Genomic DNA, 25,335 nt, shown 5'->3' with positions numbered 1-25,335 from the left:
TCATACAATGAATCAAAGGAAATAATATACATTTCAAGGAAAATGTTAAGATGATGAGGCGCATGCAAAATGAGACTCTCTTCTTTATCTGCTTTGTTTTTTTCACTTCCTTCCCTCGGTACAGCCAGATGGCAAAGCTCCAGTTCTGCAGTCCTCTTCATACACTCATCATTTTTGATGGGCATCCTGCTGCCGAGTTTCAAGGAGGCCATGTGTTTACGAAATGACACTTGTGACAAAAGAAAACTTCTATTTAGCAAGCTGATTCTCGGGTGGGGTGCAAGGGGCAGCAGTGTGTGTGTTCATCTGTGTTTGTGATAGTGTGTGTGTGTGTGTGTAACTGTGTGTATGGTATATAACAGGAATTGCGGGAATGGACAGTATATATTGTGCTTACATAGGAGCAAGGCAGTGGGAGAAAGGTTGCATGTAGTGTGTGTTTGTGTGTGTGTGTGAGAGTGTGTGAGAGTGTGTGTGTGTGCTCGTACCAGTAACATCCATACTGTCTCTGTTTCACACTGTGGGCATGTTGGGTGCCTACTGTCTTTTAACCACATCCTGTTCCTTTCTGTGAGGTCTTTTCTTTCTTTTTTTTTTTACTATGTTACAATACATTTCATTTTCATTTTTGTGCATGTGCCATTTCCAATACAGACATTTTTTTTTCACATTGATATCATAAATATCATACATAGTGGGGTCTCCTCCGCTGATGGATTCAAACATTCAGGACAAACTTTTGTTTAGAAAAATCATCTGTTGTACATTTGCAACTGAAACAGGTTTTTATGTTGTTTATTTGTTCTCAATATGCTATCATCTTATCCTAATATTGTCTTTGTCTTCAATGGTGAGGAATTCCCATCAAAGTTTTCCCCTTCTGTTAATACTTTAGGGAATTTTCAAACGTCGGGATGTATGGCTGTAATGCCCCAAGATTTGTTCTCCCTGAAAGAAATGATAGAGTAAGAATATATTAACTACAGAGCAACCTGGCTTTACGGGGTCTGCATTTACTCTTAATTCATTTTAGATTTACCAATATGTTATGCATAAATATAAACTGCATATGTATATAGATATATATATCAATATATGCTTTGCAGCATTCCTTTGATTTAAATTTTAAAGCCATGTTCATGCATTAAAAAGCAATTTCATATTTTTGACTGCAGGGTTTAGATGCAAATCCATGGGGCATTACGTTAAAACCATAAACATCATAAAATAGGAAATAGAAATTAAAAATGGAAGCAAAAATGAGGAACGACGTTTAACTGGTCATTATTAACTGAATGCTTTCTCGTTTGTTGATGTGAGAAACGAAAATTGTATTCAAGAAAGAACACAAAAATGGCAAGTGTAATGAAAAATAAAACCCATTTAAAGCAAAGTATTTTTTTATTCACACAAATTTAATAAGATATATAACAACCGTTTGGTCCATAAATATTTAAGGGGAAATAGTTTCTATACACCATCTTTATCAAGAAACAGGGAAACATGGACAATCTTGATAGAACACTTACTGTACTCAACTATTAACACGAAGATCAATATATAAGGTTCTTGGATTACCCAACTATATCTGAAAGAGTGCACAAATGCTTTCTGTGACATCGCTGCCCCCTTTTTAACAGGATACACCATAAAAAGATCTTCGAAAATAAGATGCAAAACAGTACAAAACTAGTGAGGCGTCAAAAGGATGTGAATCAGTTAACAAAGAACACATATATCCTGAATTTCACAAACTTTCTCCCAAGTTATAGCATAAGGCACATAGTAGAACTGAGTTAGGCATCTACTTCATTAAGTAGATCTAGAGTACCACTTTGTTCTACAATAGAACAAATTGTGACGCTCACAATGAAATGTATCAACTCCATTGAAGATTTGCTCTCTCTTTCTTTTATCTCTATCTTTCAGCCAGAAGAAACATGTTTTTGGTCTGTTCAGTGGCAAGTGTCATTAAAGAAAGTATAAATATGGCCAAAAAGGAGAACACATGGACAATGATTTCCCACTGGCTGCCTCTTACGACTCCACCTATCTGAGGTCATTTTAATGTTCATGTCAGCTCTACAAATCTAGTCTGCAACGTTGCAACCACTTAATTTCTCACCCCTACTCCTTTTCCCTTTTAAAATCCCATCGTTACCCTGAGCAACATGATAAAAACTATAATGCACTTTTCACCGGGCAGTATATTGTCACTGTGCAATTGAGTTTATCTGTGGATCTATGGATATGTTTACTAGTATCCATTTGACTACGGTTAATCTATGAGGCCAACATATCTGAAAAAAGTGCTCTGTCATGAAAACAATCAATTATAACAGTGCCCATAAACTGCTCTCCAATCCAAATTTCTCTTACTGATCTCTAATTATTAAGCCATTTCTGTTAATGTGACTGCATTACATGTTGAACAGTTACCACTGTACAGATTGTGGGATTTGCTTCTTGCTCTGTATCACAGTAGAGTTTTGAATCAAGACAAAATGTATGTTGTGGTTTCAGCAGCTACCTGCCATATAAACTGCAATGGTTAGGTGCTTATAGGAAATCCAATTTAGATGTTTAACATGTAGCTCTGTGAGATATCCCAATGTCTGATTCCATCCAACTCAGTCTAAAGACCGAAACATTCGGAAATAATTAAAGCCTGTTTTCTGGAGTTACCCATATACAGAACATTCTACAAGTTTATTTCCCAAATTATTCCAAAACAGAAAAAAAATCTTTAAATTGGATAGTGCGAACACAGTGCATACATATACAGGTTTCCGAGGGCAAAATAGTCATATTATTTTAAAATTACCAATTAACCATAAATTAGGAAGGGCTCATTTTATCATAATTCAAAACAAATGTACAAATAAAGTCAAATCAAGTAAAAAAGAATTGTAGTTTTCCAAACAAGCTTAGAGTTAAATTATTTTTTCCAGTGAATTGTGGAATCCATGACCATTTTCTAATGCTTTCAACTTCAAAATGTCCCGTCCAGAATCCTTCTCTGCATACTGTAAGTCAACTACAGACACGGCTGCCATGCGGTTTCAAATGCTACACATTAAAATGATTTTCTTGTGTTTTAATGTGGTCGCTGCTGTTCTTGCTCTTGTTGTTCTTGTTTGTGTACACAGTACAGCACTTTCTGTTCCAAGGAGCTGTCTCTGGTTGATTTAAAGGTGTCATTTAAAAAAATAAAATGTAAATTGAGGAAAAGAAAATAAAAAAAAATAAAAAAAAACAAAAACAAACAAAAACAAAAACAAAAAAATCAGATAAAATAAAAATCAGTCTGCTAGAGATAGCTTGTTAGAAAAGGTTTGTCAAGGTAGTTTGCGAAGGGCTCCCCGAATCATGGCTGTCCAAACTAGAGGTGACGGAGGTCACTACAGTGATAGAGGGGTTTGTCAGGTCTGTTAGTGTGGCCGCGCTGGAGGGGGGGGTCAGGGCCCCACTGTCGGATGAGGGTGGAGGGAGTGAGGTGCCATCAGCCTTATCAACACCTCCATTCTCCTGTCGCAAAACGTTCCTTCTGAATTTGGCTCTTGCGTTTTGGAACCAAACCTGCAAACCAATCCCAATGTGGCTTTTACTTTTTTTGTTTAAGTAGGAATTATTTTTTTTAAAAGAAAGTATCAAATCATTTCTCTCCATGAATATACAGTAGTTTACATTACATGTTATCACAGCTATTACTGTATCAAGTTGCCTTCTGTATATCAATTTTGAGATTTAGGGGCAGATAACAATGAACCAGTATCCCAAAAGTATCCTATTATTTTAAATATTTTATCTGTGAGTTTGTTTCAGTTCCACAGATAAAAAGGACATGTGCACTCCCGTAATAAATAATATTATCTACACTTTAACAATTAGCTTTCTACACTTAGGAACTACTTTACTCCTTTCTTTCTCAAAAAATAACATTTAAAGATCTCTAGAAAACAAACCCCTGGATATACATCTAATGACTAAATGGACCAATCAAACAAACAAAAACAAAAAGATGACTTCAGTGATCATTTTGGTATGAAATGAGAGGGACAATGGAGGAGGAGTGGAGTGCAGACACAAATATGGGGTGATCAGATCAATAAGAAGAATGGCTCTCTGCTTACCTGTAGAACTCTCTTAGTGAGGCCTGTTTTCTGGGCCAGCTGCTTTAAGTCCTTGGCATCTGGGTTGTGGTTGATGGCAAAGTAGGATTTCATTGTCCGCAGCTGATGGTGCTTGAAGGAGGTCCGCATGCGTTTGGTCTTCTGTGTTGGAGGGTAGGACTGCTGGTCCCGGTCCAAGTGATCGGTGTCATTCTCGTTACAGCCTGAGAGGGCAGAGAGCAGAGCACAAAGGGCGGCTGAATGACTGAAAGGACTGAAAAAAAAAACTGCAAATGTAATTAAACTTACTGGAGTTTTCTTCTAATTTCTTTTTACTACTCTCAAGGATTTTCTTGAGACAAGTGACTGACTGGTAATAAATCAGATTACTCCAGTATCAAGATAATGCTATTCAAAGCCAGTAACTGCTTAAACTAATTATTTGCAGCGATGACTAATGAAATGTTATACTAAATGTTTTACAGCCAGATATTTCACAAAAAATATTTTTGCATGTCAATTTTATCAGAGAAAGAAATGACAGACAGAATCAAGGCTATCACATATTATGTAGACTGTAATTTCATCAATTCCCACTGATTTACTATGTTATACTTTTTATACTGTATGTCATTAAATGAGAGTTGAGCACATTAAGCGTAATAAGAATATGCGAATCAGCGACTGAATGAAATGAAATGAATTTACATATGTAATAATGATATTTCAATTATTGTGGTTTTAACATTAAACTGCATTTGTAGATTTCAAACAAAGCAAATAAATGTATTTTAAACATACACTGGGACAGGACTAAATTATTTCTGCTGGTGTTTGCAAAGACTAATAGCTCTAATAGGCTTCATTTGTCAATATGTGTAAAAGATGGTGAAGTGCAAAAACGGATACACTAAATTAAAGGCATTCACAGTTAAACAGTACTGGTGGAATATTTATCACTGCATTAACAAAAAAAATTCTTAACCCAAGACTTTGGTCAAATATTGTTTTATAAAAGCAATCTCTGCAAAAGGTCAAACTGTTGCAACAGTAAAAATCCCAGCGCCACATAAATTCTTGTAAGTTAAATTAGCGAGTGTAAATATACAGTGAAAATACCCTCAATGACAACTGATTCTTATTTTATTGATTTTTTTTTTATTATTATACTGTAGAATCTAGTTTTCATGTAAGAGCAGGTGTTATAAAGTCTCACCTCTTACTTGACTGTAGATGCAGAGGAAAACTAGCCAACAAAGAATAAGCATAGGATTTCTAAATTATATAGTGGGTTGTATTGATTTCCTTCTCTTCTTTTAACTGAAATGCTGACCAGTTGTTTTTCTCTGGCTGAAAAAATCTCAAATGAATTATTCCAACACTTAATCGTGAGGATGCAGTGCAAACACTTTCCCACACATCAATTACTGGGTCATGGAAAACAACAGATCAGTTTAAATAAAGGAGGTACAGATTTACTCTTCTGCATGGTGATACGTTATGGTCCGTGTTATAACAGCGTGAATGATGTTTTTTGTTATACGAGACTTCTTCTTCTGACATCTATACACACCATTAATATGACAATCACTGACATCTATGTTCTTCTGTTCCAGCCTTCACTGGATTGTGTTTCACTTGATATTACCCACTAGGGGTCTCTATATCCAAACAAGACCAAACTTTACTGAGTGGCGTGGAATACACAGTAGACCCACACCTTTCCCTGGTGGAAACAAACATGAATGTACTCGCTGCAGAAGAAACAAAACCTCAAACAAAACCTCATCCTATTTGTCATGAATACAAGTCTCCTGATCCACTGAACGATATGTTAACCTATCTAACAGTGTGAGACTAAAATGAAAAAGGTGTGTGTGTGTGTGTGTGTGTGTGTGTGTGTGTGTGTGTGTGTGTGTGTGTGTGTGTGATATCATATCCCAGCACAGAAAAAAGAGCTCTTTGCTTTGGGAAAGAGAAAATAAAGACTAAATTCTGCAGTTGTTCCAGATCTAAATTAATCCCATTTTTTATGTTTTCATTACATTTATCCATATATCCAAGTTAGTGTCTAATTTGAATCTTATATAGTGGTCATAAATTCATCACATTATTATAACATTTACAACATTTAAAAAGCAAACTAAAAAAAAAAAAAAGGTATTTCACTTAAGCATAAAACAAGCCAATATGCTTATTTCTAAATCTGATTCTATTCTATTCTATTTCCACCCATTTAAATATCCCTAATGAAAAATATAATATTCCCACTGGGACATTACTGTCTGTGGAGCTTAATAATGAGTTCACAGGGACATTATCTCACTGTATTTTACGTCTTTTTCCATTACAATGGGATTTTCTTTTGTGCATTTTTTTTTACCTGTTGTGGTTGATGTTTTAAAGCTTTTCTGTGGTTACCATGTCGTCCTACTAAAGAAAAATCACAGGACTACTATAGCTATTTCCTATTAAATCAACCATGAGAACTTTAGAATTTGCATAATCTCTTGGAATTGTGTTTACGGATAACAAACCAAAGCCTTTTCAACCGGAGCGCAGAGTGTACAGTGTTATGTTTTCAGCCCCTGGCCTCTCCCTGCAGCAGGCCCCTCTGCACGGCGCTGCTGTGTCCCTGAGAACTGTGCTGACCGCCGCACAGGAGGCCAGGGATTCCAACGTCACCTCCAATTAACGAAGAACAATTAACGCGCAGATTACCCTTATTCTTCCCTATTCAGCAGGAACAGAGGAAACTTGGCGCACAATGACAAACTTTCTCAACCGCACACTAATTCGCAGAAAGCGACAACAAAATGGGGACGCTGCAGGGGGGTGGTGGGGGTCGGGTTATAACATTCAGCGATTCAATGCAAGATCTGAGATGAAACCTATTTAACAGTAGCTTAATGTAGACTGCGATGTTTTTTTCTCCCCCCAACAAAAGTCAAAGACATACAAAATATTATTTTTACCCGGCAACATTTTTACGCAACCTTTCAAAACTTCATTCACGCCCTAACACCCATTATATACACACGTATTTTGACCCAAAAAACGCCCTTAAGATAAAAGTCGATGCGCAGGTTGACGGCGAGGTCAGATTTCGATCATTCTCGGTGCAACACACGCCAGAGTTCCAAGTACACAAACGGTGCGTAAAAGACGCGTGTACAGAAAGCTGCTGATCAATTAGCCGGCTGCAGGCGCCGTTACCCGCACACAATGTTCACCTATATTTGCATAGCCTACAGGACAGATGTATTCATTTTTAGAAGTGTAAGGTAGAGCTACAACTGTTACAGCTGGAGCATTTAAGAACTGGATTAAAAAGCAAGAGTCTTTGTGCGTAAAGGAAACAAAACCTAACCAGAAATAAAGATGAAAAACGGATTCATATTTATATATTGTGAAATTATTTCTTAATTTACTTAATCGTGTATTTTATTTAGACTTAACTTTCCTGATGTCGTTTTTTTTTACAGAAATAACTAAATACGAAAACACTTTGGTCTGCAAAGTCTGAGTCATGTAGATTAAAGTGAAGACCACAATATAGCAAATAGAATAAAGTTCGGTCATTCAGTCTCTAGCCCTAACCCTACGTAAGAAATAGTTCAATGTTAATATTCACTGTCATTTCGCTGTGTTTTACTTTAGGTTTCATCGTCCCACTGTTAGGCCTGTCTACACAGTATTTGGACAAACAGTTTCACGCTATAGGCCAATTCTGTACTTAACTTCACCATGGCCCCACCTTGCAGACTGTGTGTTACTTGCTTTCTGGTGTGTGTGTTTACGTGTCTGTCCATACTTGACGTGAGGCCCTGCTCTGAACATGTTGTCTCACCTGTGTTATAGCTGGGTATATCTATCCCCATGGCCGGGCTCTTCCTCTTGCGCGGCCTTCCCTTCTGTGCCGTGCCGGTGCCGTTGAAGTAGGGGAGGGTGAGGCCGCCGCCCTTAGCTGCCAGCTCGGCGAAGTTAAGCTGGGGGTGGTAGTCCGGTCCCTGCACCAGGGTCTCGAAATGGAGCCGGCAGTACACCAGACTGTCCTTCATGCCGAAGTGGTCGCCCGTGGTCAGCGTCTTGTTGCAAGTGGTGCACGTGAAGCAGCTCAGGTGGTACACGGAGTCGCGCGCTCGCATCACCATCTCAGAGGCCGATATCCCGAGGTGGCAGCGTGCGCACCTCTGCACGGAGAACCTTCTGGAACAGACAAATCGTCAAAACACCTCGACCAGATGGGACAAACACAAAGACACAAGCTCTGGGCAAGTTTAGCTAAACATAACCTGCACTGTCAGGCTTAAAGTGGACCAAATCATATTCCTTTGAGGGCTGTGTGTATCTGACACCGATTTACTGTATGTGGCCCCTCTATACAGGTGTTGCAACATGAACTAAGGACCACATCTGGACTTCAATTGAGTTACGGCTTTTTCAAAGGGCAACATTTTTGCTTTGTGTAAAATATTTTCTATGTAAGGGTGTTTTCGCTGTTAAAAGTTCAGCTAGATTCTCTGTGACAAAATCTACAATTGCTACCTCTGACTTTAAGCACTAAAGGGTACAAGTTGGCAAAATGCTACTATTGGTGAGACAGCTAACACGTTTGGCCTTGGCATTTAATTGCCTCACTTTTTTCATGGATTATTTTAATATTCTAGTGCATTAAAGGCTGCATTACGTTTTGGCCTATGCATTGTTGCCTACCCCGTGTTACAATCAGGAGGAACAACTATGACTCATAACATCATTTTTCATTGGTTATTTTCCATATAGCTACTGAGCATACTGACAAAAGACAGTGAAACGGATATAGATGTACAGCACTGTGCTCTTTTGTTTCAAATAGGGTGACACATACAGATTCAGACAATGCAGTTTACACTCAGGGCTTTAGACACTATTAGCTACATCTGAACTACAAATGAATAAAAATACTATTTCACATCAGGACCTATTCCAAGTCAACACTATGCAGGGCCCTTTGGAGATTGTTTTCGATACAATTATATTTTATTAACTTAAAAAAAAAACTTCTCAGCATAATTCAAGGTGAACAACCACAGCCTGTTGAATCAAGGCTAACAATGGCTCTTCAATGTTTTTTCTTTAAAAAGAAAAAGGAAATAAAAGAAAGAAATAATTGTTTGTTTCTTTAAGAGTATATTCATATGAATCTACAATAAATGGGCCGCTGTTTGCGTGGCTGGGTGTGCGCGCGTGCATGTGTGCGTGATATGTTGACAGAAAGCGAGGGTCTACTTTTTTTAAAGACTGTGGGATAAATTTATATAAAGTGATTAACCTTCATTTTTCTTACCTGTAGTAATCCTCCTTGCAATAGATACTCCCATCCTTGGCAAAACACGTTAGCTCCGATTCCAGCGCTAGTTTACATTCACAGCATTTGAGACACCGCAGGTGCCACTGTTTGTCCACGGCCAGGAGGTAGTATCTATCCGAAATCTTGCCGCCACAGCCGGCACAGAGAGCAGGCTTCTCCGGGCTCATAGAAGGCATTGTCTGGGTCAGAGAGACAGAGGAAAGCTGATGGCCACTACTTTCTTTAACAGACTGGTAGGAAAATCTTATGCATCTTTAATGATTTAAAAAAAGAGTAACAACAAGATTATAGTAGCGTTTTTTTATGTCCATGATATATTTAAATTATCTCTGTATTTAAAGTACAGCACGGCCTTTTGAAGACCAAATTGAGCTCGATGTTAGTAAATGCAGGCTTGGTGTGTCAACAGGCCTCAGCGAAGGAAGAAAGACCATTTATGAAACCAGTGATTTTGTGAAATTAAGTGAATATCGAGAAGTTTGAATAAAATGTACATCTCTAACCTAACATTTCATTAGTTTAATCGTTGTTTTCTTTGTAGGCAAAATTCAAAACAAATTCACCGTAACAGTTTGGGACAGAGACATATTTTAAAATATGAATTATTTTCACTTAAAAGCAAACGGCACAAATATAATAATATTAATAAACATAGCCTAATCATAATAAATCACCATGTTTTTGTCATGAGTAATTTCTAAATATGTAACTGCTACAACGTAAATTGCTAAATTAGTTGTCAGCAGACAAAATAATACAGGCCAAATATAAGCTAAAGCATTATTAATGATGACAAGGGTAAAACTGTGTTTCTTAAATGTGATACAGAGAACTGCACATGAAGCTGTGGCTAGTTAATGTGTTTAGTCATTCTTTTGTGCAGATAATTGGGGAGCTATTAGGACATTTAAACTATCCATGTGAAATGCATAAACCAAGAGAAAATGAATTGTGGATAAAGATATAGATTTTAAAAAAAAAATCAGAACTGGACGTAGATTGATATTTCTATTTTGTATCTCCTTCCTACTCAAAAAACAGCTGCACGTTTCCCTGCACGTCTGCAGTGCAACAGTCGTGGTTAACGTATCAACGGAGGTGTAAGAAAGAGTTTTATATGAATTCAAACACAGGTCGATCTAGCTCTTACCGACTCTCTCCCGTTGAGCTGCATGCCCTTCGCCAGGCGTGACTCCGTTTTCGACCTTCTCTCCATCTCCTCCATGATCCCTTGGATGTGATCCCCGGAGATCCCGTGGAAAAGCATGGCTCCCGGTCCTGGACGCAACGTGCAACTGCCTGCCTCTGTCTTGCAGCCCACAACTTCCATATACTGTACTGTACTGCAGCGCTGCGCCCCGCTCTCTCAGCGCATCCAAATGGGCTCTGAGGCTCTGAGAGAGGCACAGAAAAACAACACAACCCCAAAAAGATTCAGATCACCTCCTCGCCACAGTGCAAATGCAACTGGAAGAAAAGAAAGGAAACCCCGAAGAAACTACAACATGGGTGGGACAGGAGGAATGGTGGTGGTGGTGGTGGTGGTGGTGCACCAGCTTTTTCCTTCTTCCGTGAATGTCTCTCCTCCAGGAAAAATATATAGTCCAACTGATGCGACAAACCGGTGTGGTAGTGGTGATGGGGAGGGAGGAGGGGAGGGGGGCTACAATGTGAACACTCGCCAAAAATAATAACACAAAGTTTTTGTTGTTTCTTTTTTGGTGATCTCTCTCTCTCTCTCTCTCTCACTCTCTCTCTCTCGCCCCCAATTTCCCAGTCAGGGGTTCCTTGGTGCTTGGAGGTCAGGTTGGGACTGCCTGGATTTGAGAACCGTGTCCTATTTGTGAAGAGAGCAAAGCCTGCCCAGTCTGAATAATTTGGTAGGAGGAGTTCCCCCACTCTCTCTCTCTCTCATCTCTCTCCCTCTGTCTCTCTCTCTCTCTCGCTCTCCATCGCCACTGATTTCTATTCAGCAACAAAGAGCTGTCACTCTTGCCTCAAAAACTCCCGATTCTGACTGCGCGAAGGACCACTACTTTATGGTATTGACATTTTCATTACTTTTATTTCCCCCATTTACAGGAGAGGAAGCTGCAGTGTAGTTATAAGTTGCCTAAAGTGAAATGGACTATTTCATATGTAAATATTTCATTTATTTAACATGCCTGAAACAAATAACATGCATATAAAGTATCTTTTTAAAAAGGTGTTATTATAGGGATTAGAAATAGAAATCAATTAGTGTAGATGACGTCTTCTTTGAATATAGTTTTTTTTTAATTTAGCATGATTTTTATTATGAAACTACATTATTTAAAAACCTCACAGGTTTAGAGGTTTAATTTGTCCTTAATCAGGTTGTTTAGTTGTCCCAAAATAACATTATAACAGTGTGTGTTTATGTATGTGTTGTTTGGGGCGGGGCAGTGATCAGTGATAGGCTGGAGGGCGGGGACAGATTGCATTTAACAATTTGAAAGAATGGGGATTTTTTAAAAACACGAATGAATGAGATTTTTTTGTTAAAATAAAAAAGAAATAAAATCTTAACACCATGACAGCCTCTTCACTTAAATTAGATAACCACAAACCAATTAGTTTTTTTCTAAGCACTTAGTGTTTGATGCTTTATGTATAATAGTATAATTTGATGAGGCGACGAAGCAAACTCCTCTTTTATACAAATATAGGCGAGTGTTTTCAGCACGGGATCAATGTCGCTCTCTATTAAACGTTCATTTAAAACAGGAATCAGTGGCGAGCATTCATTAACACGGCTCTTCTCTTTTCTTTATCTTAAGAAATAGGCCAGAAACGTGTTAACCTGCAGGAGAGTTTCTATTATGATAAGAGAAACATGATTGTAATTGTGAACATATTTAATTTATCTTACAGGATATGCAACAAGAAGCATGTAGATAGAAGACATTTTTAAAAAATCTATCTCCAGTGAGTGGTCAGCACAGGGAAATCCCTCACACGTTACCGCATATTTTCAGAACATGTTTCACAAATCTTATTTATAATTTAAGTGATATAATCTATACAGTCGACTGTGAAGCTGCACTAGAAAGATCTGTGTCAGTTTTTTAAAAGGGTGTGTAATCTTTGTAGCGCAATTTTAAAAAGAAAATAGCCAGACTGGATGGTTTTTACCGTCTTGTAGCATATACAGGCCAAATATGGTGACAACAAACCAAAATGAAGCAGCTCAAGGTCTGTATTTTGACAAAAACAGCACAGGCATGTACAGCTGAAATCTTGGCTAACGAGGCAAGGTCGATGACTTCAAATTTTTTGCCATAAAACAATACACACTGGCTTTGGTCCCATTAATAGATTTACTGAGGCTCTGGGGGGTTTTGCAGGTGTGGATGCTTCATCTCAAGACGTGTTACATTATCATGTGCACCCCTTCTCCCGCCCCCACCTTACACACACACACACACACACATACACACACACACACACACACACACACACACACACCATGAAGTTGTGTTGGCTTTAATTGGAGGCCCCTTGATAACAGCGCTATAAGACAAGGCTGTAACCCTCCTGGACGGACTGGACCTGCAGCTGTGCGCTCTGTCAGTGTCTCAGCACCAGCGAGAGAGCGGTGAAAGGGACACACGGATTTCATTTCACCTGGACAAAGACACCCTGAGAGGAATGATCAACTCAACTCTGTGTGATATTTAATGTGGCTGCTGTTTTTTCTCCCTCCCTAAATCTTTCCCGGAAACAAAAAAAGAGAAAAAGGGCAACTAATGATTTCCAAAAAACTGGACACATATTACACTGCGTACATGTTCGTATTATTTATGAAGACATCTATCATAGCGTTAATGTCGATAAAGAATACTGATTTGAGCCGTTGCCTCCAGCAGTGACATTTCATTTGACTGAAGAGGGTTTAACAATGTGTCAGTGAACACAAGGGGCTGAGGGAATCATGTCTTTTTGTTGTCGTGTTGTTTTGTTTTTCTTTTCTTTGAATCTAATTGGGATGTTACTAAATAGGCAGTGTAGTGGTGTAGCCTACTAATGACTTTCTACAATCATTTCATAATGTCAGTTTTTCTACAGAGATACAATGTGTGAAATCGCTCTTTTATCAAAACTAAGTGCCTGAATTGGAAATAATAATTCTGCTCTTCATTGTTTTCTAAATCTATGTCTTTAATGTATCCATCTTAGTTAATGTGTTACCTATCACATGTCGTTACTGCCTTAAAATAAATGGAAGTAACTTAATCTGGGCGATGTTGTGTCATTTTTCGTTGAGTTAATGAGAATGATTTGCCCTAATTTTAGATTTGTGATCTTGTTTGACCAAATTAAGGCTTTTAAAAAAACGCATAATAATTGCTGCTTATTCGTGCACAGTAACCGTGTTTCGTTTAAAACCTGGACGCCATTTAAAAAACAAAGAGAAAAAAGTTCAATCAAAACAGTATTCATCATGTTTACAATGGCGTGCATATCCAGGATGGGCCAGGGAGCCACTGACTTCTACTATTTTTTATAAAACAACTTATAAGTCAGCTACTAAAACAAAATTACTTGCTAATATTTTCGAAAATGTTTATTATATTTTCACCTGTATCGTCCAGACATCTAACATGACAGTAATACTGCGTGTAAATTTAGACCATTAAGATTTGTGTCAGGCTAAAAATATTTATTAAAATTACGCAAATATATAGCATAAGAAGAGTGAGTTTTGGTGGGCTCAGCTTCCTTTTACATCCCTGATAATATTAGCCATGTCACTTCTTGATTTATTTTTCATGCATTGGATCAGTCGCGCATTGCTTCACAAGCTTTTCACTGTCGTTCCTCCCCCTTTTTTTGTTAATAAACCTGTTATATATTCCCAAAAAGACACATATCTGCTATAGAGAAGCTCTTACCTGAGGCAGTGTTGTGTGAGATCCTTTTGCAGAGTGCAGGCTGAGGAGCTCCGGACTGTCTGCAGCGTGCAGAGGAGACAGAGGAGACGCTGCCGGTAGATGGGGGCTGTTCCTCGTTTCTGAGCTCCAGTTCTAGTTCGAGCGTCAATTAAAACACGAGACATTTAAATATTCCTCTGTCATATGCAGGCAGCCTTCAGCGCACCACAGCACACACGAATGCACAGAAAATATGAAGCCACGAGCCAATGGCCTACTCAGCATGTAGGTTATAATCTGTAATGTAGCCAAAGATTACAGAAGGATAAACTACATGATATGGAGTCGATAATCGTCATATGGGCAAAGAAGTAACATTACATTACATATACGATTTAGGAATATTTTAGGTGTGTTTTCCCATTTAAATGCTATCAAAACTATAGTATATTAAGTCAGATCCTAAAGTTTTATTTTAAAGCCAAAAGACGAGCACGACATTTTTCAATGAGCGTAAAGTAGGTTCAAGCACATTAATATATATAACCATAATGAAATGACTAACCCCAAAATGTATAATTGCGTATCTCTTATACCTTAGTTATGGTGTTGAAATCAAATGAGTACAGCAGCTCTAATTACAGTGGTTGGAGAACAGAGGTTTGTGTGAATAAATCATTAGATAGGTCTATAGTCAAACCAGATCAATCAATCCGACAAAGATATGGAGCACAACAAAACAAGCCTGCAGGGAAAAAATGAAAATGGACTGACAACACTAAATGACAAAATACGAAATCATTTTCGACATGAAAGTGCTAAATTTTTTAATGGTTTAACTCGTATTTATTGTGTGGATTTGAATCTAAATATGGGAGAATATAAGCTAAATCAAACAGTGGTAGTCTAATGATTACAGAAAACTCCCTTTTTTATGGCAAACGCTGGTTAATTTCAACGTCATCAAAACGGTGCAGGTGTAAATAATGCATTAAATTTTGAGGGGAAATGTATAACCATGCACATCCTCTGGAATATATTGTCCACTGATTATATTGAATGAATCCTCTAAAAATAGCAACAATGTTAAAAATAATTTTATTCTTGGGTTCATATTTCGTTTCCTGTGAGGTGTGACGTATGTATCTCCATCTATCTCTCCTGGAGAATCGTGCTGACAAACTTCATATAAATTCAATGTAACATTGAATGCATTTCTCATTCTGCACACATTTGGCTTCATATGACAACATCTAATGAATAAAGAAATGTTGATGATGAAAAATTCACCACTGCTTAATAATGCCAAGTTTAAGTAGCCTAAATATTAATGCTGTTTATGTTTTGAAGATGTTCTTGTACTTGACCACTAATGAGATAACGTTTCCTCTATTAAATTAAAATACAATTAATATAATGTTCATTTTTCTAATGCATTGGATTATTATTCACCTGAACAAAAAGACAACCAGCCACTGAATAATAACAGTGGTAACAAAATGTAAAACACTTTTAAATGCATGGTGCCTCCACCTGGATTGTATATTTACTGTTAACATGACAAAGGGAGGTCATCCAGAAGACAGGATGACCCAAAGCTACTCTCACTGGCCACTTGGAGGACAAAACAATGAGGTATAGATGGACTGATTTCAATTGACAACAAGTGAATAGAATAATGTCTGAGTGAGCACTGGGGCTGAGAGCGAAGGGTGACAATTAATTAAACCTCTGTACTGCTTGCATAAATGATCATGTGGCATACTGCTAACAGTCATTTTGCTTCGCTCCTTCCGCCTGGTTTGACATCACAATGTATCTCATCAATAATGCAACGGCACTGAGATCCATTTCACTGTGTACCACAACGTGTACGGAGCGCACAGCGTTTTCTGAGAATGATACCCAGGACAGGCTCTGCAGCATGGTTCAATGGTGAAACCACAGATATAGAGCACCAACCCGGGATGCCTGCCTGCCTGCCTGCCTTCTTCCCTGCCTGCTTGGCTCCTCTCTGCTGTAGGGCATGGTGGTTAGATTACCACACATCCAGGGTTCATCTGGCGTTATCATTTCTGGGTCACCTCAAGTGACACTCAGCTCTCAGTCACTCCCAAAGCATGGCCAGAAAAGCAACTGAGGAAGAGAGGCAGGGAGGAGGAGAGGAAGGAGGAGGAGGCGGGAAGGCTCTCCCAGGATCCACTGTGGTGTAGGGAACCACAGGCTAAACACTGACAGAATGAAGGAGAGGAGTGGGAAGGGAAGGGAAAGGGAAGGGGGGTTTGAGGAGGAGGAACAGAGGGAGGAGTGAAGCACTGTAAAGCTGTATCCCAGTCACATGTATCCCAGTCACATGAACCTGGTGGGTGGGTGAGAGGATGGTGAGACATCCTGGAAATATTTACAAACACACAGTGGACATGGCTTCATAATTATGGGGGGGGGAGGAAATATCAAAATGCACAAGCAGTGATGAAATACAGCCAGAGTGCTGTTTTTATTGCTGATACCCAGAATTAAAATGTCTAACAGTGATTTAGAAAAATAATGATAGACAAGAATAAGCCTATAAATAGATTTTTGAGGCGTCTCAATCCCCATGTATCCTGTTTTTCATTTCCACCCTTATTTTCTCTCTCCAGGTCTTTCTCCCTCACTTTTTCCCCTCCTCCTCCAGCTCCCCGCTTCTTCCACTTTCTCTTTTCTGTCTCTTCCAACCACACTACCCCCCCACCCCCCTCCTCCTCCTCCTCCCTTCACCCCCCCCCCCCATCCCCTACTTCCCTCCACCCCTCCTTCGATCTCCTCCCTGCTCTGCTCTGCTGGAGCTCAAATCACAACCTCGGTCCCTGGCAGATGGAGGATAGGAGAGAGAAGCTCTTAACTAGCCAGCCTGAGCTTCTACTCTCTGCACACCAACTGCTGCCTGCCTCCCCTCCCTGCCTCCAGAACAGCTCCAATAGCACACCGCCACCTCCACACACATCCCCCTGCATCTCCTCTGGGACAGAGTATCCTCCTGGGGAATGGTGCACATATTAGTCCATATCTGGCCACACTAGAAAGGACATGGAAACATAATAGATGGATGTTTTTTATCGCTATATAACCTTTGGGGCAACGCAGTTTTTCTATGTAGACAAACTGGTTTAGTTGATGCTTGCATATTGTGTTGTCAAACTATTTCTTTGTACTTCAACCATTCATTTAGGAAAGAGAGTCAGAAGGAGACGTAGTGTGACATATTTTAGAGGTTACAATGTAAAAGCAATAAAAAAAAGCCATTACATCACTTGTCTTTTGTAGACAAGAAATCACAGATGTGACTGCACCAGTAAGTAAACAGGCCAAAGTGCTTCTCGGGCACTTAGGTGCCTGTGACTGCCCCTGACTCTCCTTTTATCAGGGCTCATCTGGCGGCCACGACTTGGCCTGGCATGAGCCTGACCACCAGTTGCGGTCTGAGGGAGAAACTGCTCCTCTGTGCTATTTGCAGCCCTGTCTGTCCAAAGGAATCTGGTGCGCTGACTGTCACTCAGTGGCCATGTGTGTTTTTTATCACTAATTCTACCACAGGGATCTAGTTGTCCATATGACCACTGCGGAGGCTGCTGCCCTGAGGCAAGCTGACATTTTCTGTGTAGAACGACCAGACGTTGATGTAGGGGCTGCTCAAATGCTGCTTGAATATCAAGACACATGTGCACGCGTCAACACATGCATGCACACACACAATCATACCAAGCAGTGCCTGGCCAATCGCTGGGACTGATGTTCCTTTCAGCCATCATACGGCTGACACTCGAGTTTTTTTCCCCCCGCCAACCCTGTGTCAGTTTCTGGCTGGTCTGGCCAACAGTGATGGAGCCACTGTAACTGACTGTGGTTGGGGCCATTGGCCGCAGGGCTGCTGTGCCTGTTTGAGATAGAGGAGGGGGGGGTTTGAGGGAGGAGGGGGCTGCTTGGCCTGTCAACTGGTTGTGACTAGAGCCTGTCTGGTCACAGTTCCAAACTGGACAGCTCTCTTTTTCTCTGCGGCTAGTGCCATCGTCCTGTAGAAAGGCACACGATATGTAGCTGCCACTCCGCTCCAGCACAGCATATGCTTCAGCTGAAGGTCAGAGATGTTCAGTCCAAAATGCCTGAAATAAACACCTCACATGTCTAGTTGGCTAAAGTAACTTGGGAGCACATCTGCACTAACGGGATACCACTGCCTGTGCATATGTGCGTATTGGTGCACATGTGCATATATTCCCCTATATATTGAGAACTAAAATTAAAGAAAATGAGACTGGACTGGGCTTATTTTTTTGGGATGGTGGGGCTTGTATAACAGCCAAAATTGACGAGGTGAACTCAATCATGATTAAGGCAGGTTATGGTATTCTAGAGTAATAACAATAATGCTATAAACTTGTCAAATACATTAAATTAGCTCTAATTAAATACAAGATAAGCAAGCCTTTAAAAAAAAAACCCCAACAACCTCAGAGTAGCAAGTAGGAAAGAAATGAGTGGATCACATTCATTTTGGTTCAATGCTGCAATTTAACATTGTTTGGAAAAAAGAAAACAGCATTTTGGGCGGGGGGGGGGGGGGGGGGGGGGGGTAACTGCAGTAAGACAAAGCTCAACGTTTCTATAGTTAAATAAGATAATTGACCAGTCTGGTTGTAGAGGGAGGAGTAGATTTTTAATGTTTTCTGCAAGTAAGTATCCACATAAATCTGTCGAAGGGATTGTTGTGCTGTTTGTGTCTCAGTCACCAACTGCTAAGCTAGAACATGATGGGAAAAAAAAAAAACATTTCAAACTGTGCCATCACTGGATTGGGTAGACGAGGAGGGATGAGGCAGACATGAAAGTTGGCCTATTTCATGGTCAGGCTGCGGGACCGCCGAGGCCCTGAATGGCAACGCATCTACTTTAATGTGACAGACAAGTCCCTAGGCAAAACCCGCAGAGCCGCGGCAGGCAAGCGGGCCCAGGTACTTGATGAGTGTGACACCTTCACCGTCCCGCTGTAGAAATGTTGCTGCCGCACGCTCCGCTGCCTCAGTTTAGAATAACACCAAATAACTTCGCCTCTCATCCCGCCTGACGACGCGTCCCCGAGAACCTGTCCTCCCCAGCACTGTTGGGATCATGAATCTCCTTGTAGCCGCTCACAGGGCTTTGCTCCGATCACTAAGCACTTGCCTTTGGGACCCACCTGCCGTGGAAAATTGTGGCCGCGCCAAGTAGGCGGCTGCGACAGAATTCCGCGGCAGACACATCCTCTCATCCCGACGCTGTTTGCCCAATCAGGCGGAGACAGGCGAGTGTGTGTGGCAGGTTCAGAGCCAGCGCCTGAAGGCATCGCACTGCCTACCCACATGCACTCACAAATCAAGTGGCGCATCTTTCCTCAACATCTCTTGCACGCACAGGTAGTGCAGTATGAGCGCTTGACCTTAGGTTGTACTATACTGTGGGCTACAAAGTGTGCTGTTCAGTGCAACCTTTATTCTATATTGGCCTATTAGGAGCCACAGGGTGTTATGATGGAGTAAGTCTGCTTATGCATGTGTGCTTCTATGCATGCTCTTGAACATGAGCTGATCTATTGCAGTGCTGGGATAAGAGGGCCCAGGAGTTCATTAGGCTGCAGCTCAGGAGAGCAGCCGCAGGGTGCTGTGCTGTAGCCAAGTGTTGCCAGGAGGCTGAGCTGCGAGTCCAGTGGGGAGGGCTGCTGTTGATGTCCATGGCATGTTTGTTAACAGCCTGATTCCATCAAGTGGTGTAAAAACAGCACAAGTGTGAGGGCTGACCCTTGGCCCCTGCTTATTTTTAACAACACAGTAGCCTATTTCAGTCAAAGGTAGACAGTTCAGTCGAGCACTTGTGGGGTGTAAATGATGCTAATATTCATACAGTCGTACGTTTGGGAGAAAAAAAATAACAAGAGATGCAAAGCAAAAGAGCACAAGACTCCATCTGAATATCTGCAGTTACTTTTGCTTATATGCCCTTTGTCTTGAGGGCGAAGATCTAAAATGCACTTTCAGTCTTCATCTCTATACTCCCACAACCCTTGTAAATGCATCAGAAGAGCAGAATACCACAAAACATTAAATACTCATAAAGAGAGACGAAAAATGAAGCTCAAGGCATTTCATTGGACATTCAATAAAAATATCTGAAAAATATAACAAAACAAAAATGTGATAAAAAGACTATTTTACATGCGTTTCTAGTGAACAAATCCTTTCCCCTCCTTCCCTGTCTTATGAAAATGGGAAAAAAAATTCCAAAGAATTGTAATTCAGAGGAGGTAGGTATTGCACAAACACTACCCATATTTCATCATTTAGTACACTGATAAAAAATGACTCTCAAAGTAGTCCAAATAACGACAGGCAGAAGACAAGCAACATGTGGTGGGCTCCATTCTAAACAGTATCTTGCATATTACCTTTTGCTTGTTAGGCCTACACATAAAATAGAGAATTAAACTGTTTCTTCATGGCAGGGTCCTTCACGTTGACTTGGCCATATGGACACTGAGGGAGAGAAATGAAATAATTAAATCGTGTTGAATGGCTTCATGTGGAGTAGACGTTGTGTCTCACAGAGAGCAAGACATGAACATGTGCAAAGGACAACACATAACAAGAGAGGATGGGAAGAGACAGGACAGAAGAGAAGACAAAGCTGCTTGTGATTAAACACAATGGGGACCAAACCGACCAGAACAAGACTCACTGGGAGGATTTTGAGGCGAAGGTGATCATGAAAAGCTATCTTGTATATGTATCTACCAACTTCTTATCCCAGCCTTTTTAAAAGACATAAGAACTAGGGAGTGTTTCCTATCAGCTTGTAGATTTAAGGTTTCATCCAAAAAACCTGGAAACACCTGCATGAGTAACTATGACTTATCTGCTTCATTTAAAATATTTCTTTATTCATTAATTTTGTTTAGCCAATATCATAACAAGTAATGCGGTCAGTGAATAAAAGCAGGGTTTGGTTCCACATAGACTCAACGTCAGACAAATAATTAACAAACTCATATTTTAGCCTTTCATTGGTTACACAAGTAATATCTGAAAAAATGAAATCACAAGAGGGGAAAAAAGTTAAATCTGGTGTGTCACTATCTTCGTCTTCCTGTTCATGTAAAGGAGTAAATGAAGTATCAACCGGAGTCATCAACCGGACTTAATTGGCATTATGGTCCTAAACTTTAATTTGATCATTATTTGGAGAGTGCCCTTTAAGTAAACAAGGTGGATTTGCCTATATGTCTTCCATTATTATATTAGCCATCATATATTGGCATCATTTGGCATCCAGCAGCACATTCACATGCAAAATAGAATGATTCTAAACATCTGGGTGCATTTTTTTGTACTTGTGTTGTGTTGATCTTAATCTTTTTCAGTATCATGCACAGCTGATGTTAAAATGCTCTTAACAGCCATGCACACCCACTTGTTCTTAATGAGCATTTGTTGAAACACCGTTAATGTCCCAATGAAATTATTACTGGAGAACAGGGCCCAGAGCAGAAAAGAAAAGAACAGGGTTGGACAGGACAGAGTAGGACCACACAAAACTAACAGCAGAAAGGAGAGAAGAAGTGGAGTAGAGGAACACACAACATGGTAAAACAGAAAAAAAACAAAGAGCTCACATGTCTGCATGCGCTGCCACAGCATTTCCCTCTCTGAAGGTGGGCATACTCTGTGAACACCTTGTATCCACTGGAAGGGTCGACATACATCTGCTTCTTCGCCTGAACATAATGAAGATATTATTATTTAATTAGTACAACATACAAACGCGTATGCTGGTGTGTGACCCCCGCATACATAACCATATACATATACATTACACACAGAGGCGCGATACTGAATATGAACATATACATAGAAACAGATTGCTTTGGGTCAAGGAGAAGTAGGAATGGATGACCTCCCATGTAAAGAAACAGATGTAAGACAGTCTATGTCTTATGATATTACTAATTAATTAGTGCTGTCCTTTTGTGTGAAATTCAGTAGGTGATAATCTGCAATGATTAACTGACTGGCGGCTCTATAATACATTTGCTTTTATTCACTTCAGCTTTCCCAGATGTTAAAAAAATATTCTAGACACAATCATCCTCTCTTTGAAACCAACCATTCACAGACACGGAAATACCTTCTGTAAGTGGAAAACACTGAACTCCTCTGCCATCCCTTAGGAAGTTAGAAAATGTCATCTCTCAGTCTGTTTCAAACTGAGAGCCCACTAGTTGGTGAGCTTTGACAGGCCACAAAGGGAAAAAGGCCCCAGGCCTTTTGGTGACACGGCCTGTCATTTCACATGGCATTGCAGTGCCACATAGTGAAGTTGGCATAGCTGGGCCCCCTCTGTATTGTGCTTTTCCCACCCAGGCTCTACCACTCTCCTCAGGTCGCGGCCAACTTGCCTCAACTTCATCCACACTCAGAAGCACAATATTTACAACAGATAAGCCTAAAGGCATGCAGATGACACCTATTCACTATTGTTGCCACCACACAGCTCACTGGCTCTGCTTGATGGGAGAGCCACTACGATTTGGTGAATATGATGGATCTGACAAAGAAAATGATCATCATTAAATATACTCATATGACATATAGGTAAGTATGCTTGTGGTAAAAATATTACAAAAGTGTTTTTAAACTATAATCTTCTTATAATATCAAGTCGATTGGATGATTACACAATTATACTTCTGTAAATGCAGGATACATGTGGCAGGATTTTGCACCATATATGCTCAATCAACAATTTCTTTGTACTGAAAATAATACATTTATACTATATCTTGTAAGTCATATTATATTTAGGAAGTAAGAATGAAAAGACTGAATTAATAGAAATTACAGTACATTTTAATTTTGCCATTTAATCATGTGGAAAACTTGGGTCCATTGCAAATGGGCTCTAGCGATGCACCACAGCTGGTAATTATCATATTATCATACTATAGCAGATATAAGCTTACATTAAGTCTTATTGATCCAGTGTAATTTGCATTGCTGATATTTGGTTTATTATGGAATTGACGTATGTGTTTGTTGTTTCATGTCGCCCACTAGAAACTGTTAATACGGTGGAGTTAGTTAAAATAATTTAATTATGTCATACTGATTTGAAATGCTTCACCTGTTGTACACTGGGACATTTACACAACATGCATATCTGGGAGCACAGGGAAATATGCTGGAGAAAAAAATGAATTTTGGGACAAGCTCCAGAAATAAATCTTACAACAGATGTCACATGTTTTGAATGTAGAAACAGATTCAATTTGTGTAGATTAAAATAACTGCTATATATTTTCACCATAGCACTTTTTGCACTCATAGAATACATTCTAGGATATATCAAGTAAAGTGAGGAATACTAGAATTTCTCTATAAACTATTCACTAATGACAGAATGCATCATTAGTATTTTATTCTCTTGATTTTAGTTTAGGAAATAACATTCATTTTTCTCAAGTAACAGAAGTATTTGTATTTTGCTTGAGTATTTCATTTTGTGTTTCTTCATACTACCCTAATATTGAACTTTTCTCCTAATATTATGACAACTATAGTTACTTTGCAGATGCAGACTTTACATACAAAACATATAGTCATCTGGTAAAACATTGCATACCTTAACAACATTCAAAGGTAGGTAAATTAGCACCAAAGTGACTTACATTGCAATGCTGCTTACATGTAAATACAGTAATAATACTTCAATAACATCATAGAATAACTCATGATGAGTGCTTTTAATGTTTTTTAAAACACTTTGTTGATCACATTGTACTCTCACTAATGTAAAAATGTAATGCTGCAATACCCCAATGCTTTTACATTGTTACATTATATATTTCCATTTATGCAGTTCAGTTGAAATCATAACCAGCAAAAATAAATAAAAAACACGTGGGGACATCCAGCTATAAGTGATTATGCCTAATCGTGGTAATCAGACAGATCAACATCTATTTGAAGTCTTGCAAGTGATAGATCTTACCTCACAAGCCTCTCTATGGCTCCTGTGAATGGCCATTTCTTCCTCTGTAGACTTTCTGGCAGCGGGGTCGTTTTCAGCCCCCCTGCTGTTTGCCACCACGTCATTGAGGGGTGCTTCACTCCTGTCCTTATTCATCTGTAACACACTGTTGCCTCTCACTCGCTTACTCGAGCTCTCCTCTGATAAGTCCGGTATTGACATTGTTATGAGTCGTTTTTTAAAGTGGACATGAAGAAGAATCAGTCTGCTGACCAGTGCTTTACGCTGGTAGTGTTGGTGAAGCATGCTGCATGTAAGAGCTTTAAAAGTTGCTACATGAGAAAACTTTTACATTGTTTCTCGTCTTGCAAATTTAGGCAAGAAAAGGCGCAAGACTCTGGATTAATAGACAATGTCTTCACTAAACACTGTAACAGCGACAGATTACATTAGCATGTGGGTTACTATCAAATAATGTCAATGTTGCATGTTTACTTTCTGCCTCCTCTTCTCCTGCACAGAAATGTCTTTTACTTCCTGCTCTGCGTCGTCACAGCGGTGACATGTGACCATCACATAACAAGGATCCACTGCTCCATACAGCGCCCCTGCTGGCTCAAAGCAGCTACTAAAAATATGAGCTGAACTAGATACACACTACTGAGAACCCCCCCCCAATCAAATATGCAGTATATAAACACAGATTTAAAAAATGTTATCACACCACTAAAGTAAATAAAGTGTTCAGCAAAAAGCAAACTGCCAATAGAGACACGATTCTTCTTAAATGAAATATTGCACAAGTTTGATACCAATTAAAGGGTTAGTTTACCCACATTTTAAAGAAGTATATTTCCTCATTTGCGCCCAGTGGTGCCTATGCAGATACTATTGTCATTATTTGTACAGGTTTTGAGATGTCCATGTCTGAGTTTTCTGC

The 25,335-nt window shown here is 39.6% G+C and overlaps 2 protein-coding genes across 4 annotated transcripts; both read right to left on the bottom strand.

Annotated features, from left to right (window-relative positions):
* Positions 1 to 106: 106 nt before the first annotated feature.
* Positions 107 to 11,234, bottom strand: lhx9 (LIM homeobox 9). 3 transcript variants are annotated; one of them, XM_053322444.1, is made up of 5 exons: positions 10,616 to 11,234; positions 9,442 to 9,644; positions 7,963 to 8,321; positions 4,134 to 4,336; positions 107 to 948 (listed from the first exon to the last, which is right to left on the bottom strand). In XM_053322444.1, exons 1-5 carry the CDS (start codon positions 10,793 to 10,795, stop codon positions 892 to 894), a joined length of 1,002 nt encoding a protein of 333 aa, XP_053178419.1. In that variant the 5' UTR covers positions 10,796 to 11,234; the 3' UTR covers positions 107 to 891. The 3 variants fall into 3 exon arrangements, with proteins under 3 accessions (XP_053178419.1, XP_053178417.1, XP_053178418.1); XM_053322442.1 differs by lacking the exon at positions 107 to 948 and adding an exon at positions 1,350 to 3,579; XM_053322443.1 differs by lacking the exon at positions 107 to 948 and adding an exon at positions 1,350 to 3,579 and having other exon boundaries at positions 7,963 to 8,318.
* Positions 11,235 to 19,345: 8,111 nt separating this feature from the next.
* On the bottom strand, positions 19,346 to 24,897 carry c7h1orf53 (chromosome 7 C1orf53 homolog). Its single transcript, XM_053322243.1, has 3 exons — positions 24,417 to 24,897; positions 22,042 to 22,143; positions 19,346 to 20,905 (listed from the first exon to the last, which is right to left on the bottom strand). The coding sequence occupies exons 1-3, from the start codon at positions 24,699 to 24,701 to the stop codon at positions 20,834 to 20,836; spliced, it is 459 nt and encodes a 152-aa protein (XP_053178218.1). The 5' UTR covers positions 24,702 to 24,897; the 3' UTR covers positions 19,346 to 20,833.
* Between the last annotated feature and the right edge of the window lie 438 nt (positions 24,898 to 25,335).

Source organism: Scomber japonicus, chromosome 7 (genome assembly GCF_027409825.1).
Source record: "Scomber japonicus isolate fScoJap1 chromosome 7, fScoJap1.pri, whole genome shotgun sequence".
Taxonomy (NCBI): domain Eukaryota; kingdom Metazoa; phylum Chordata; class Actinopteri; order Scombriformes; family Scombridae; genus Scomber; species Scomber japonicus.
This window is presented reverse-complemented; position numbering and strand designations above follow the sequence as displayed.

Coding starts and splice junctions, on each gene's coding strand:
- lhx9 (XM_053322442.1), bottom strand. CDS start 10,795: ATGGAAGTTGTGGGCTGCAAGACAGAGGCAGGCAGTTGCACGTTGCGT. Junction 9,645..10,615: donor AGCTCAACGGGAGAGAGTCG/GTAAGAGCTAGA, acceptor TCTCTGACCCAG/ACAATGCCTTCTATGAGCCC. Junction 4,337..7,962: donor TATACCCAGCTATAACACAG/GTGAGACAACAT, acceptor CTGCCCTCTCAG/GCTGTAACGAGAATGACACC.
- c7h1orf53 (XM_053322243.1), bottom strand. CDS start 24,701: ATGCTTCACCAACACTACCAGCGTAAAGCACTGGTCAGCAGACTGATT. Junction 22,144..24,416: donor GCCATAGAGAGGCTTGTGAG/GTAAGATCTATC, acceptor CATTATGTTCAG/GCGAAGAAGCAGATGTATGT. Junction 20,906..22,041: donor GTGGCAGCGCATGCAGACAT/GTGAGCTCTTTG, acceptor TCTCTCCCTCAG/TGTCCATATGGCCAAGTCAA.